General features: G+C 42.0%; 1 protein-coding gene across 1 annotated transcript in view; it reads right to left on the bottom strand.

Moving 5' to 3' along the window:
* The window catches only part of LOC130680538 (collagen alpha-4(VI) chain-like), a 283814-nt gene that overhangs the window by 53590 nt on the left and 214117 nt on the right, over positions 1 to 16107 (bottom strand). Inside the window, 4 exon segments of the mRNA XM_057491269.1 lie at positions 600 to 653; positions 5727 to 5942; positions 6281 to 6343; positions 15660 to 15713. Of these exon segments, the coding sequence (XP_057347252.1) occupies positions 600 to 653; positions 5727 to 5942; positions 6281 to 6343; positions 15660 to 15713 (387 nt within the window).

Raw genomic sequence — 16107 nt, 5'->3', positions numbered from 1 at the left:
GGGGTCCCTTTTTGCACCCCGGTTGTGAGAGACCCAGGCAAGCAGAAGTGGATAACTGCTTGTAAGCAATAAATGGTTTTCTCCCACTTTATTTCACCCTTTGACTGAGTTCAGTTTCAAAGGTTATTTTCCAAGGGCTGGGAAAATAATTTCCCCTGGAGTCACACCCCTTAAGACTCCCACTTCTTTAAATGGAAGATCATTATTTAGAGATAAAAGCCCTTCTCTTGGGTATCAGCTTCTTTCACTCTGAACGTTATACAGCAGTCTGGAGCCGGAGCAGAGAGCAGCGTAAGCTTTCCCTTCTTCATGCGGAGGTCCCACCATGACTCCACATGACACCACGCACACCTCAGAGCGCACAGCCATGTTCCCCTTGCCCTCAGACAACCCTTATAAAGTTGCCATATATGTGGAAAAAGAAGCAGCTCCTTCCAGAAATCACTGACCTTACCCGTGCAGACCGCGTCTTCCTCTTGACCCCTGAGAATAGAAGGGAAGCGAAGACCTTAGAGAAGGAAACAAGTCCATCTCACCCCAGACTACCTCACTTTTATCCAAAAGCAGGAGAAATATACCTCATGAGCAGCTGTACGTACCTGAGGACCCACACTGCCCACTGCCCCCTGAGGTCCATCGAAACTGAAGGGTCCCTGAAAAGTAAGAGGTAAAGGGAAGATCAGAGTAGATGTCAGCATACTTCTGGATTTATTCTCTAGATGTGTGCTGACCAGTACAGAAGCCACTCGCCACATGTGGCTATTAAGTTTAAATTAATTAAAGTTAAATTATTTAAAATTTAGTTCCTCAGTTATGCTAGTCATATTTCAAGTGTTCACTAACTACATGTGGCCATGGCTGCCGTACTGAGCAGTACAGATATAACATATCTCCATGATCTCAGAAGCTTCTGGTCAGCACTCCTCTAGAAGCAGAGAGATTTAATTCTAGCATTTTAAATAGCTGTGTGTTGTAGGCATCTTTCCCCAGAGACTGGCTGATGACTCCTCAGGGTTCACCATGCTGGGACAGTAGGCATACACACTCGCCAGCAAGCCATGTTTATGTTTGAAAAACATTAGCACTTCCCTTCCTACCTGCATCATGTAGGGCTCAGAGTGGCAGACAGAAACAGAACGTAGCAGAGTGCGTGTGTGCGTGCAGAGGAACCGATACACACAGATGTGATGGAGGGAGGGGGCCCTGTCGCGATGAGGAAATTCACTAGTGCTCTGAGGTCTTTAAGGTCAGGAGTGAGAAGATGAATGATGTCCAGAGAGAAGATGAGGCCATCACTCAGCAGAAACGGAAACCACCTTGAGGCCCAAGATATTTAGAAAATTATGTGAACGTGAAATATAGAAATAAAAGTGCTTATGCAAAGCTGTTCTTCCAACTGTGATTTCTAATAGATTAAAATCTGAAACAAACATTCCACAATATGAGGGAAGTGTTGATTAAATCATGGTAGAAATGCTTATTGAAATAATATGCAACAATTAAAAATTATCAAAAGTTTATAAAGTAGAAAAATGTGCAATAATCTTGTTCTTTTCAAGTATGCTAAATTCTGTGAAAGAATAATTTATCGAACTATGGAGAAAGAAAAAACAAGGATTCCTCATTTAAATATTGTACTAGAACATTTTTTAATAAGCTCATGGGATCTTCATCTGACTTTCTAAGGGAGAGTAACTTTGCCATCAACACATGAGAAAACTTCAGTAAGCTGATGATTTTCTTGGTTCCTGGAACTATTGATTTTTTTTCTCTACATTTTACTTTTCTGTGTTCCCAAATATCTGTAATAAGTGCTCCTTTCTAATGGGACTTGTATGGAAGAGAAGGTTTTAGATAAAGCACTCACAATCGGTCTAAATATAATAAAGATTCTTTCTTAAAATGTTTGTCATGTTCTCATTTCAACAACAAAAAGTGTTTTGCAGTCAGCATAGAAAAGGAAATACTTTACTGGAACCATTGGGTTAAAGATTGTTGGGAAACAAGGAATTTACAATCTCAGAGTATCGTTGTCCAGATTACTTAATCATTAGATTGATTAATCATTAGAAATGAGGGAAAGGTAAGCTCACAATGGATAAATCTGGTGAACACCATCTTAATCAAGCACCACGTTAATGTACCAATAGTGAGACAGACTGCCACAGCGTCCCTCCTGGTGACTGAGAAGGGTATCTCCTGGCAAAGATAATTAACCTGGATGTAGTCATGAGGAAACAATCTAATTGATGGTTAGCAAAATAACTTGTCTGGAATGTCAGTGTCATGGAAATGACAAATAACTGGACAAGGGTTTTGATTCAAGTATCCAAAGAGGCAGGACAAATGAATGCACTGCATAGACCTTCATCAGATCTCAAAAGAATAAAAACAGCCACAAAAGGGCATTGGGCCAAGTGTGGAAACCTGAAAATGGACTATATACCAGAAAATAATTTTGAATCAGGATTACATTTCTTGAGTGTGATGCTTATATTATGCTTACTTATATAGGGAATGTCCTTGTTCTTGAAACATACTTGTTGAATGTTCAAAGGCAAAATTTTATGATACTTTCAAGTAATCCTCAGATGGTTCAGCAAAATATATCACATTCTAGCTATGTATTTGTATAGAAAGACACAAAAAAAATATGGCTAAATGATAACAACTGGTGTTCATTGTGTTATTCTTACAACTACAACTTTTTCTATAGACTTAAATATTTTTGAAATGAAAAATTGGTGTAAAATGTAACATAGGCTCACCATAGAATATTTCAACAATCCAGAGAATGATGTTAAGGAAAAGAAATGCATCATTTCTGGCTGTTTATCCTTCCAGGATGAATAGATGCAGATGTATTCCACCAATCTGGACTCTTGTTGAGTAGAGTTTTCTAACTTTTGTCTTTTCACTTAATGGTACATCATGACATTTGATGTAAATTTTTTTCATGGCTTAATAATATTCTATTGTGTGGACATGCCATTGTTTGTATAATGGACATTTAAGTGCTGTAGTGATTAAACATCACTACATTGACCATCCTTGGAAATAAATCTTTGTGTTGCTTCATGATTAGCTTCCAGATAAATCTCTAGAACTGGAAACAATGGAGCAAAGGACACACCACACACATTAAGCCGCGGCAGTCACAGTTGGCGGCTATGTGACACTCCCTCCCCCTCTTCCTTGCTAAGAAAATCTCAGTTTTGTTTGGGTAACAACATGCCCAGCTCCAAAGGATGACTGATGACAGGTCTAGGCCAGTATGACAATCTGATTTCAGAGGCTTGTTTTCTCTGGCTCTGTTAAAACAGGGTGAGGGTGGGTGGGGCACACAACACCCAGCCAATGAGCCAGATGAGCAATAAAGACAATACTGATGGGCATGCCCTGATGAAGGAAAGCCCCTTTCCTTCTGACAGTCATATAAAGCTGAACACAAAATGCTCAGGCTGCCAAGCCTAAGGACCACGCTGAGGAGCTGGGTGGGAAGAAAGGGGCAGAGTCCCTGATGACATTACCAGGTTTTGATGGCCTCTTTGATCTAGTACACCACACCTGGAATCCACCATCCCTGGATTATCGAACACATTTATTAGCTAAATACAGACAGTCAGGCTTTTGTCACTTGTATATTAAAAAACAAAAACAAAAACCAGCAGTCCGAACTGATGTATGTTGCCTGTCTTCAAAAAAAGTTGGATTATTTTCATTCTCCCCAGAAGTGTGAAAGCATGACTGGTTTCCCATTCCTTCTCCAGCAGTGTATAGGCTTCTAATAGAGAGTTACAACACTATAACTACAGCAGTTATCATAATCATATACCAATAGGTACATAATAAAGTTTCTCGGTTTGGTTTGAAAGACTGCTGCATCCGGGCACTTTCTCCATTCAAACTGCAACATCAGGTCTGCTCTTTGGTCCAACTCGTAACTAATACAGGTAAGCCCCTTCAAAGTTGACATTAGGCCACTTAGCTTTTACAAAAGACTTACATCAGTACCTGTGTTTGCTAATCAAAAGAAATCCAAACAGCATTTTCACTTTTATGAGAAGACAGCTTTGAGCATTTGTGCTGTAGTGCGCCGCTGCAGAGGCAGTGTGCCCGGTCGCAGCGAGGGCAGCCCTGCCCAGCTACTGCCCCGGGAACCAGGCTCAGCATCTCAGCGCCGGGCTGCCAGAACTCTGACCTGGGTCGGGAGCGTCTGCGCTTTATCTCCGTTTATGCTGCGCCTGCATCAGCAAGATGTGTCCTAACGTATCAGAAAAACATAAGAGAAGTTGTTTTGAGGGTCTGGGAAAGCTCAAAATCTTTCTGTATAAATTAATCGTAAATTAATGGTTAATTGCCTCCTTGCCTTATGCCATTTGGGCTTAGGAAAAGTTTCACAGCAACGCTCTTCTTTCAGATAGCGGAGCAAGCCCAAACCAAGGAAAGACTGCCGCCTAGAGGGCTCTCTTCTAATAGCACTTAACAGGCTAAAATTTCAGCATCCACCAGGGCAGTTTCGTAATGGTAGGAATGGCTTCTAATATCCAAGTTATTCAAAGAATACTTAGTTAGCGTCCTTCTTTGAGCTCAGCGTAGGAGTAGAAATCATGGGGAACACAAATGCAGGCTCAGAGGTTTGCAGATCGTTTCCAAGATCTGACGTCCGGAGTTAACCCTAGCTAATGTCAATGATGGAGACCTCTGAGATCTGTGAGCCTGGCTGTGGCGATGTGATGTCAGTGTGCCTGGAGGCCTGAGTTCCTTCCCAGCTGTAAAGCCATGAGCAAACCGTGGGGCAAATGCTCAGTGTACACAGGGATCGTGACTGTTCTTCCCATGATAGCCACTTACTCACAGAAACCTTGCAGATGAGGAGACTGGGACCCAGATGGGCTAAGGGTTGCTACCCTGCCATTCTCTTAGTCCAATCCCACAGCTGATTAAGTGGCTGTTCCCGGGCTCTCTGATCTCCACTCACTGAAGATAATCCTTACAGTGGAGTTTGCCCAGAATAACTAACTAATCACAGGATGACAAATTCCTGCAGCAAGCCATGGTTTTCTCACCTGGCTACATAATAATAATCTTGGCACAAACAGGATTTTATGTGAAAAAGCCACCATCCAGGGAGAACCAATGTCCTAAGGTTTTGTCAAAGGAAGCAAATTGAAGTTCAATGCAAACAGAGGCTCCTCATAGTTGTAAGCATTGTGCTGTGCAGACCTCATTCCCAGAGACTGGGAATGATGAGATGTGAGTGCTGAGGCCCTGAGGTTGTGCTAGCCATCTTTCAGTCATGCATTTTAATGTCTAGGACATAAAGTCTAAAAATGGCTTCCAACAAGTCAGCATCTGTCAGGTTAGCAAGTCTTTCTCTTTCTGTGATATCTTCTGTCATGCCAATTCTAGTCTTCAGAACTAAACAAGGATCTTATCTTTAAAAACAGCTAATACCCAATTCACATTAATCAACCATGGCAGGGATGGAAAGCAAACCATCAGTATGACGACCTGGAGCATCTTTTAAATCAAGACATATTATAAAATGGGAGACTTGTAAAACAGGAAAGATCTTAGGCACCACTGAGTCTCATACCTTCATTCTGGAGATAAAGAAACAAAGAACAAAAGAGGTAAAGTCATTTGTATTACTCATGTTGTGGAAGATAAGATTTGTACAGAAAACAGTCCATGTGCAAGGATGAGGACATAAGTGGGGATTACAATTCAGAGCTCCTGTCTGCATGGAAATGGGGTCCCACAGGTTTGCGCTCTGGTTTTCTATGCTGATCCAAACCAATGCCTAAGCCTCTGCACCAGCTAGCACCTTCCCGTGTGTCCCAGTATTGCCAAGAGAACAGAGGGCGTCTTACCTGATGGCCACGCCTTCCTTTTTCTCCCTTAATGCCTTGGATGTAACTATCCATTCCAGGATGCTCCTTAGAAAATAAAAGGTGCTTACTTCAAAGGGAGAGGAAAGAGGAAAAGAAAGAAAGAAAATATGATGTTCAAAAAAGAAAAGCACCAAAGTGGACCTTTTGAATTGTCTGAGACTGCTCAGTAATACCAAATACTAGATGTAATTAATATTCCAAACTCTTTAAGAACCCAAATGTTCTGTGAGGTGGGTTCCCCTAAAATCACTTATTTGTTGCAATACAAGGACAGGCTGAACAGATGCTTCATTAATAACTGATTTCTCTCTGCCTTTTGTACCCAAGCAAACAGTTCACAGGCCCCGGATTAAAGAAGCAGGAACCCCTCAGCCGCCACTCACAGGGTCTCCCCTGGGCCCAGGCTCCCCACGCTCTCCAGACAGTCCGGGCGACCCGGTCAAGCCCTTAAATTACAAAGAAAAAAATGTATCACTTAAAAAAAATCACCTATTGCCTAAAAGGAAGAGAAGATTAACAGGAAAATGCAAATCACATTAAGGGAGCAATTTAGTGCTTGAACTTTAAAGCATTCACTGCCAGAGAGGTGAGGCTGAGATGCAGAAAAGACATACTTTTACTGGAAATCTGTTATAGGCACAGCCCCAGGTGTGCATTACCTCATTCAGCCCTCACAACTCGGGAATTACCCTATTTGTACATGAAGGAGCGGAGGGAACAGGGTGCACCCAGGGAAGGCAGAGAAGTGGCACCCAGGCCTCCCTAGCATCAAACCCCTTGATCAATCTGCTCCTCGCAGATGCTCCCAGACAGAGACCCATGTAAGGAAAAGAAGGCAGCTTTCACGGTCACATACACGGACAGCATTAACAGAGCAAGATCTCATGAAAAATAGATCAACTGAAAGGAGCTTCCAGAGCTCCTGACTGCTCCAGAGAGGTGAAACAATTTGCCATGACATTACAGCATGATGAGCAAGCAGGTCCTTCTCCTAACCTTGCCATTAATGATACTTCCTCTATGCAGTAGTTCCTGCAGAGCCGCAGTCAGCAAGAGCCCCCAGCCCGGGAACCTTTCCTAAATGATGTCATGTGCCTGATTCTGCAGGGTGTACACCACACTCTGAGAACAGTGAGGTAGGACCCCTGAGATGTGGCCATCAGACATACAGGGGATGAGTGCCCTCCGGGCTCTGAAAGAAGTCACCTCAGAGTATAACCTGATACTCCTCCTTACCTCTTTCCTGGACTGCTATAATTTTAAAAGGGAGTTACTTCTAAATACCAATTCTGCTGTTTAATTTACTAGATAGGCACCTCTCTTTAAACATCCCTAAGACTCAATTTTCTCATTTGTGAAACAGATACACCTATCCTATAGGGCTGTTATGGAAATTAAATGGAATAATATATTAAAATGCTGAGTACAGAGCCTGGCATTAAGTTCCTATTATGATTTTTTCAAATTCTACTCCCTGCATTTTCTGACTCAGACACAGTAATCTGCCAAACCTGCGGATCTGACCATGTGTCCTCTTTGCCTAGAAACTTCCACTAGCACCTGATTACTCAGTAGAAAAAATAAAAACCCTAAACATGGCATTAAATTGACTCCAACTTGCCCTGCCAATCTTTCCTTCCACTCTTTATGCCTTTTATCTCACCCTCCACTCCTGTTGAACCGGAATCTTTGTTTTTGTCCAAACCCACTCTGAGTTATTTGAAGTCTAAGCCTGTCCTTCTTCTGAGCTGAAATACTCTGTGTGTCTCCCTCACAGGTCTGAGTGAGAGTGTCTGGTTTTCCCGGGCTCCCTGGGATGCTAGAGTCCTCTCCGCCCTTGAGCGCCTCCTCAAATGGCTCAGGGCCTTACACGGGGGATGGCCGCCTGCTCTTCCTACCTCCACCACCATTTAAATTGCATCCCATCTCCACTCTCTCAATGAGCCTTCTTCACTGTACAGATTGGGTCAGATCCCCATCATTTGTCTTTCCTTCATGCACTTATCTCAGCAGTAACTTTACAGTTATTTCCATGATTATCTCATCAATGTCTGTCTCTTCCCTCTGAGGCCAGTTCTGAGATACAGAACCCATACCTGTTTTCTTCCCCATTCTAGAATCATGCCTGGATTATAACAGAGGCCCAATGAATTCTGACCATTGATTGGATGCAGAAACACTGCTTAAACCTTTACTTCATCCCATCTTGTACTGTAGCTCTTCCTGCACAATTCTATCTCCTTCCAGCTGACAAGCTCCTTGCTGGCTTGGAACTGTGACTTACCGCTTGATGTTTGACAAATGCTCTGCAGGGAGGAAGCACTGGACAGGTATTTACTGAATTTAATTAAAGTCAATGGAAACTGGGTAAGATGGTGGCATGAGTAGTTCAGAGGAAATCTCCTCCCCAAAACATATATATTTATGAAAATACAATAAATACAACTATTCCTAAAAGAGACACCAGTGGATGCAGTACAACAGCCAGGATACATCTACATCTGCGAGAACTCAGCATCACACGAAGGGGGTAAGATACAAGCCGCAGCCAGGCGGGACCCGAATGCTCCCCCACCCGAAAACCCAGCGTGAAGAAAGGAGTCGGAATGGGGAGGGAGTGAAAGCCCAGGACTGCTAAATAACCAGCTCTAGAAATCCAGACCCGGAAGGCAGACAAGGTACACAGGGTGCTGGATATTAGAGAAACGGAAAAGCAAAACCTGTGGGCAGGTCCCCACAACCAGTGCCCCTGAGACAAAAGAAAAGCGAGTGCTTTCAGCAAGTCTTAAAGAGACAGTGACCCCATAGCTGGATGAAGTTGTGGCAGCACACATAGCCAGCAGCTGGGAATCTTGGGGAAACTTAGGCGCCCCAAACCCTGGGGAGGCAGTTCAGCTCTGAAGCCCCTCATGGCACTGAGCAGCCTGCCAGTCGTTCTTCCAACTGGCGTGGACACCGACACACAGGCCCAGTAGTGGGAGAGTGGCAGCGCATGCTGGGGACGGCAGCACCAGAAGGGACCAAGAGCAGATCCATGCACCAACAGCACCAGAGGAGACCAGAAGAGGCTTGAGTGAGCCTGCAGCGGAGCGACCAAACAGCCCGGGCATGGCTTGTGCGCACCAGCAGCAGGGGAGCCAGAGGGAGCAGGCACGCTCCCAGCAGCTGACCAAAATCCCAGCCCAAGGCACAGCCACCCAGGACAGATCCAAAGGCTGCTGCTGGCACAGAGCTGCCCGACAGGGTCACCGCTAGCATGGAGGAGTGCACCTGGCGTGCCTGCCACTCCCCACAGGGCTCCGCACTGCTCTGACGGACACCCCTCCCACAGCAGCTTAGGGCACTAACCCGGTGGATGCTCCAGGAGTGCGGGTAACAGTCACAGGCAGTGGAGAAGGGCAAGGCATCCAGCAAGCAAGAAAGGACTTTCTTCTCCCAGCTGACACACCCACAACCTGCCTACAGCCACTGCTATCACCATGAAAAGGCAAAAAAATTTGGTCCACACCAAGATACTTCAAACAACACCTGAGAAAGGATCTGCAGAGGCAGACCAAACCAGTCTCCATGAAAAATAACTCAAAATAAAAATCATAAACAAGCTGACAGAGCTGCAGAGAAATATGCAAGAGCTAAGGGGTGAAGTCCAGACGGAGATTACAGAAGTGAAACAAACTCTGGAAGGATTTATAAGCAGAATGGATAAGATGTAAGAGGCCATTGATGAAATAGAAACCAGAGAACAGGAATGCATAGAAGCTGATGCAGAGAGAGATAAAAGGATCTCCAGGAATGAAACAATATTAAGAGAACTGTGTGACCAGTCCAAAAGGAACAATATCTGCATTATAGGGGTACCAGAGGAAAAAGAGAGAGAAAAAGGGATAGAAAGTGTCTTTGAAGAAATAATAGCTGAGAACTTCCCCAAACTGAGGGAGGAAATAGTTGCTCAGACTACGGAGTCACACAGAACTCCTGAGAGATGGGACCCAAAGAGGACAACACCAAGACACATAATAATTAAAATGGCAAAGATCAAGGACAAGGACAGAGTAATAAAGGCAGCCAGAGAGAGAAAAAAGGTCACCTACAAAGGAAAACCCATCAGGCTACGATCAGACTTCTCAACAGAAACCTTACAGGCCAGAAGAGAATGGCATGATATATTTAATGCAATGAAAGAGAAGGGCCTTGAACCAAGGATACTGTATCCAGCATGACTATCATTTAAATATGAAGGAGGGATTAAACAATTTCCGGACAAGCAAAAGTTGAGGGAATTTGCCTCCCACAAACCACCTCTACAGGGTATCTTAGAGGGACTATTCTAGATGGGAGCACTCCTAAAAAGAGCACAGAACAAAACATCCAACATATGAAGAATGGAGGAGGAGGAAAAATAAGGGAAATAAATAATTATCAGACTGTGTTTATAACAGCTCAATAAGTGAGTGAGGTCAGACAGTAAGGTAGTAAACAAGCTAACCTTGAACCTTTGGTAACTACAAATCTAAAGCCTGCAATGGCAATAAATACATATCTTTCAATAAACACCCTAAATGTAAATGGACTGAATGCACCAATCAAAAGACACAGAGTAATAGAATGGATAAAAAAGCAAGACCCATCCACATGCTGTTTACAAGAGACTCACCTCAAACCCAAAGACATGCACATTTTAAAAGTCAAGGGATGGAGAAAGATGTTTCATGCAAAGAACAGAGAGAAAAAAGCAGGTGTTGCAATACTAGTATCAGACAAAATAGACTTCAAAACAAAGAAAGTAACAAGAGATAAAGAAGGACATTACATAATCATAAAGGGCTCAGTCAAGCAAGAGGATATAACCATTATAAACATATATGTACCCAATACAGGAGCACCAATATATGTGAAACAAATACCAACAGAATTAAAGGAGGAAATAGAATGCAATGCATCCATTTTGGGAGATTTTAACACACCACTCACTCCAAAGGACAGATCCACCAGACAGAAAATAAGTAAGGACACAGAGGCACTGAACAACACACTAGAACAGATGGACCTATAGACATCTATAGAACTCTACATCCCAAAGCAACAGGATACACATTCTCCTCAAGTGCACATGGAACATTCTCCAGAATAGACCACATACTAGGTGACAAGAAGAACCTCAGTAAATTCCAAAAGATTGAAATTCTATCAACCAACTTTTCAGACCACAAAGGTATAAAAGTAGAAATAAATTGTACAAAGAAAGCAAGAAGGCTCACAAACACATGGAGGCTTAACAACATGCTCCTAAATAATCAATGGATCAATGACCAAATTAAAATGGAGATCCAGCAATATATGGAAACAAATGATAACAACACAAAGCCCCAACTTCTGTGGGACAGAGAAAAAGCAACCTTAAGAGGAAAGTATATAGCAATCTAGGCATATTTAAAGAAGGCAGAACAATCCCAAATGAACAGTCTAATGTCACAATTATCAACATTGGAAAAAGAAGAACAAATGAGGCCTAAGGTCAGCAGAAGGAGGGACATAATAAAGATCAGAGAAGAAATAAATAAAATCGAGAAGAATAAAACAAGAGAAAAAATCAATGAAACCAAGAGCTGGTTCTTCATGAAAATCAACAAAATAGATAAGCCTCTAGCCAGACTTATTAAGAGAAAAAGAGAGTCAACACACATCAACAGAATCAGAAACAAGAAAGGAAAAATCACGACGGACCCCACAGAAATACAAAGAATTAGTAGAGAATACTATGAAAACCTATATGCTAACAAGCTGGAAAACCTAGGAGAAATGGACAACTTCCTAGAAAAATACAACCTTCCAAGACTGACCCAGGAAGAAACAGAAAATCTAAACAGACGAATTACCAGCAACGAAATTGAAGCGGTAATCAAAAAACTACCAAAGAACAAAACCCCCGGGCCAGATGGATTTACCTCGGAATTTTATCAGACATACAGAGAACACATAACACCCATTCTCCTTAAAGTTTTCCAAAATATAGAAGAGGAGGAAATACTCCCAAACTCATTCTATGAAGCCAACATCACCCTAATACCAAAACCAGGCAATGACCCCACCAAAAAAGAAAACTACAGACCAATATCCCTGATGAACATAGATGCAAAAATACTCAACAGAATAATAGCAAACCGAATTCAAAAATACATCAGGAGGATCATACACCATGACCAAATGGGATTCATCCCAGAGATGCAAGGATGGTACAACATTCGAAAATCCATCAACATCATCCACCACATCAACAAAAAGAAAGACAAAAACCACATGATCATCTCCATAGATGCTGAAAAAGCATTCAACAAAATTCAACATCCATTCATGATAAAAACTCTCAACAAAATGGGCATAGAGAGCAAGTACTTCAACATAATAAAGGCCATATATGATAAACCCACAGCTAACATCATACTGAACAGCAAGAGGCTGAAACATTTTCCTCTGAGACCAGGAAAAAGACAGGGATGCCCACTCTCCCCACTGTTACTCAGCGTGGTACTGGAGGTCCTAGCCATGGCAATCAGACAAAACAAAGAAATACAAAGAATCCAGATTGGTAAAGAAGAAGTCAAACTGTCACTATTTGCAGATGACATGATATTGCACATAAAAAACCGTCGAGACTCCACTGCAAAACTACTAGAACTAATATCGGAATTCAGCAAATTTGCAGGATACAAAATTAACACACAGAAATCTGTAGCTTTCCTATACACTAACAATGAACTAATAGAAAGAGAAATCAGGAAAACAATTCCATTCACAATTGCATCAAAAAGAATTAAATACCTAGGAATAAACCTAACCAAGGAAGTGAAAGACCTATAGCCTGAAAACTACAAGACACTCTTAAGAGAAATTAAAGAGGTCACTAACAAATGGAAACTCATCCCATGCTCCTGGCTAGGAAGAATTAATGTCGTCAAAATGGCCATCCTGCCCAAAGCAATATACAGATTCGATGCAATTCCTATCAAATTACCAGCAACATTCTTCAATGAACTGGAACAAATAGTTCAAAAATTCATATGGAACCGTCAAAGACCCCGAATGGCCAAAGCAATCCTGAGAAGGAAGAGTAAAGTGGGGGGGATCTCACTCCCCAACTTCAAGCTCTTCTATAAAGCCATAGTAATAATCCTGAGAAGGAAGAATAAAGTGGGCGGGATCTCACTCCCCAAGTTCAAGCTCTACTATAAAGCCATAGTAATCAAGATAATTTGGTACTGGCACAAGAACAGAGCCACAGACCAGTGGAACAGAACAGAGACTCCAGACATTAACCCAAACATATATGGCCAATTAATATATGATATAGGAGCCATGGACATACAATGGGGAAATGACAGTCTCTTCAACAGATGGTGATGGCAAAACTGGACAGCTACATGTAAGATAATGAAATTGGATCACTGTCTAACCCTATACACAAAAGTGAACTCCAAATGGATCAAAGACCTGAATGTAAGTCATGAAACCATAAAACTCTTAGCAAAAAACATAGGCAAAAATCTCATGGTCATAAACATGAGTGACTTCTTCATGAACATATCTCCCCAGGCAAGGGAAACAAAGGCAAAAATGAACAAGTGGGACTATATCAAGCTAAAAAGCTTCTGTACGGCAGAGAACACCATCAATAGAACAAAAAGGTATCCTACAGTATGGGAGAACATATTCATAAATGACAGATCCGATAAAGGATTGACATCCAAAATATATAAAGAGCTCACATGCCTCAACAAACAAAAAGCAAATAATCCAATTAAAAGATGGGCAAAGAAGCTGAATAGACAGTTCTCTAAAGAAGAAATCCAGATGGCCAATAGGCACATGAAAAGATGCTCCACATCGCTAATTATCAGAGAAATGCAAATTAAAACCACAATGAGATATCACCTCACACCAGTAAGGATCGCCATCATCGAAAAGACAACCAACAACAAATGTTGGCGAGGCTGTGGAGAAAGGGGAACCCTCCTACACTGCTGGTGGGAATGTAAATTAGTTCAACCATTGTGGAAAGCAGTATGGAGGTTCCTCAGAATGCTCAAAATAGAAATACCATTTGACCCAGGAATTCCACTTCTAGGAATTTACCCTAAGAATGTAGCACTCCAGTTTGAAAAAGACAGATGCACCCCTATGTTTATCACTGCACTATTTACAATAGACAAGATATGGAAGCAACCTAAATGTCCATCAGTAGATGAATGGATAAAGAAGATGTGGTACATATACACAATGGAATATTACTCAGCCATAAGAAAAAGCAGATCCTACCATTCATAACAATATGGATGGAGTTAGAGGGTATTATGCTCAGTGAAATAAGCCAGGCAGAGAAAGACAAGTACCCAATGATTTCACTCATATATGGAGTATAAGAACAAAGGAAAACTGAAGGAACAAAACAGCAGCAGAATCACAGAACCCAAGAATGGGCTAATAGTTACCAAAGGGAAAGGGACTGGGGAGGATGGGAGGGAAGGGAGGGGAAAAAGAAAGAGGGCATTATGATTAGCATGTATAGTGCATGGGGGGTACGGGGAGGGCTGTGCAACACAGAGAAGACAAGTAGTATTTTTATAGCATCTTACTATGCACATGGACAGTGACTGTGAAGGGGTATGTGGGGGGTCTTGGTGAAGGGGGGGCCTAGTAAACATAATGTTCTTCATGTAATTGTAGATTAATGATACCAAAAAAAAAAAAGAAAGAAAAAGTCAATGGAAACTGAGCTCTCCAGTATTAAAGAACTGTTGTGTCCTCCACCTTCTTCAGAATCTGATCCACAAATGACATGCTGAAAATTAAACCTCAGTAAAGAGCCACTTCTTGTGATTCCTTGTTTCACTTACCAGGAAATCAATCCATACCTTGGGGGACAAACATTACTCTAAATCCATGGCAGGTCCAAAATACATAAGTAAATAAATGTCACCCCCCCTTATCTAATTCAGTCAATCAACAGATAGCTGATGGTAGTGTGGAGGTGGTCCCTTCCAGCCGGACTCTGTAACTGGTTAGTCATGTCTGCCATGGGCACAGGAAGGGAGAGCTGCAGGAGGTGGGTTGTGTCAGGGAAGCTATCTGCCTTCTCTTCCATAGAAACATAGTTACCAACATGCGGAGGAACATTGTCACTGTCAAGACAATACAGATAATGCGAACTGGAAAGACATAGAGAAGGGGAAGATCACTATAGACTGACACGGTCAAGGGGGACATGATGATGAGGAAAGAGGAGGTGGAAACAACTGAAGAAAAAGTGATATTCAAGTAAGCACCGCAGATGGAGGCTGGGCAGGGGCATTCCAGGGTGGGGCACCAGCATGAGTTGAGACACAGTGGTGGACATGCATAAGGAATCTTGGGGGACAATGAGTAGTACAGTTTGACTGAAAGGACGTTTCTTGACTAAGCTAGTGAAGGATGTGGTTGAAGGGCTTTGGATATAAGACTAAATAGTTAGCAATAGGGCCTTGCAAAGCTTGTGAGCAGAATGGTGAGAACTGTTCTGAAGCACAGAAGGGTACATAACTAGGTGTTTTGCTTATTTCACTCTCAGCAGAATCAGACCTTAAGTGAAGGTTCCACATATTCATCCAATATTTATCGGCCTTTAACTCCCAAGTCCTTATGCCACTCTATTATTTCCCAGAACTTAAAAATAGACTATCGAGTTCAGTTTATGCAGTAGAAATATAAAAGAATACTTTCATAATTTACCCGGTTTTCCCCATGTCCTTTTTCTCCAGATGACCCTGGGACTCCATGATTACCCTAGAAAAAGAAAAAGAAATACCCAAAATATCTTTGTTACATTAGTCACACAAAAAACTTTTAAAATTTAATTTCACATTCTAGCCAAGAGTAGAAAGATTCTTTACCATTTTATTTCTGACTATTTGACAGACTAGATACCCAGAATAATCTTCTCTTAGAAAAAAAAATTTTTTTATTCCAGATACCACATATAAAAATATTTTACATCTATTGAGCTGGTAAAGCAATCCTTAGAGTTCAGAATAAAGAGGAAGCAGGAGTCCAGGGAAATCATAGCCACGGACTGTCCTAAAGACTGCTGATCTTGCTGAATGTGGCATGAAAAACCATGAGCTAGTCATTTATTTTAAAGTTGCCCCAGGAGGTAGTGCCACAAAGCATGTGACAGAGC

This window comes from Manis pentadactyla, chromosome 14, assembly GCF_030020395.1.
Source record: "Manis pentadactyla isolate mManPen7 chromosome 14, mManPen7.hap1, whole genome shotgun sequence".
Lineage (NCBI taxonomy): Eukaryota > Metazoa > Chordata > Mammalia > Pholidota > Manidae > Manis > Manis pentadactyla.
Note: the sequence above shows the minus strand (reverse complement) of the source record. Positions and strands in the feature narration are given on the sequence as shown.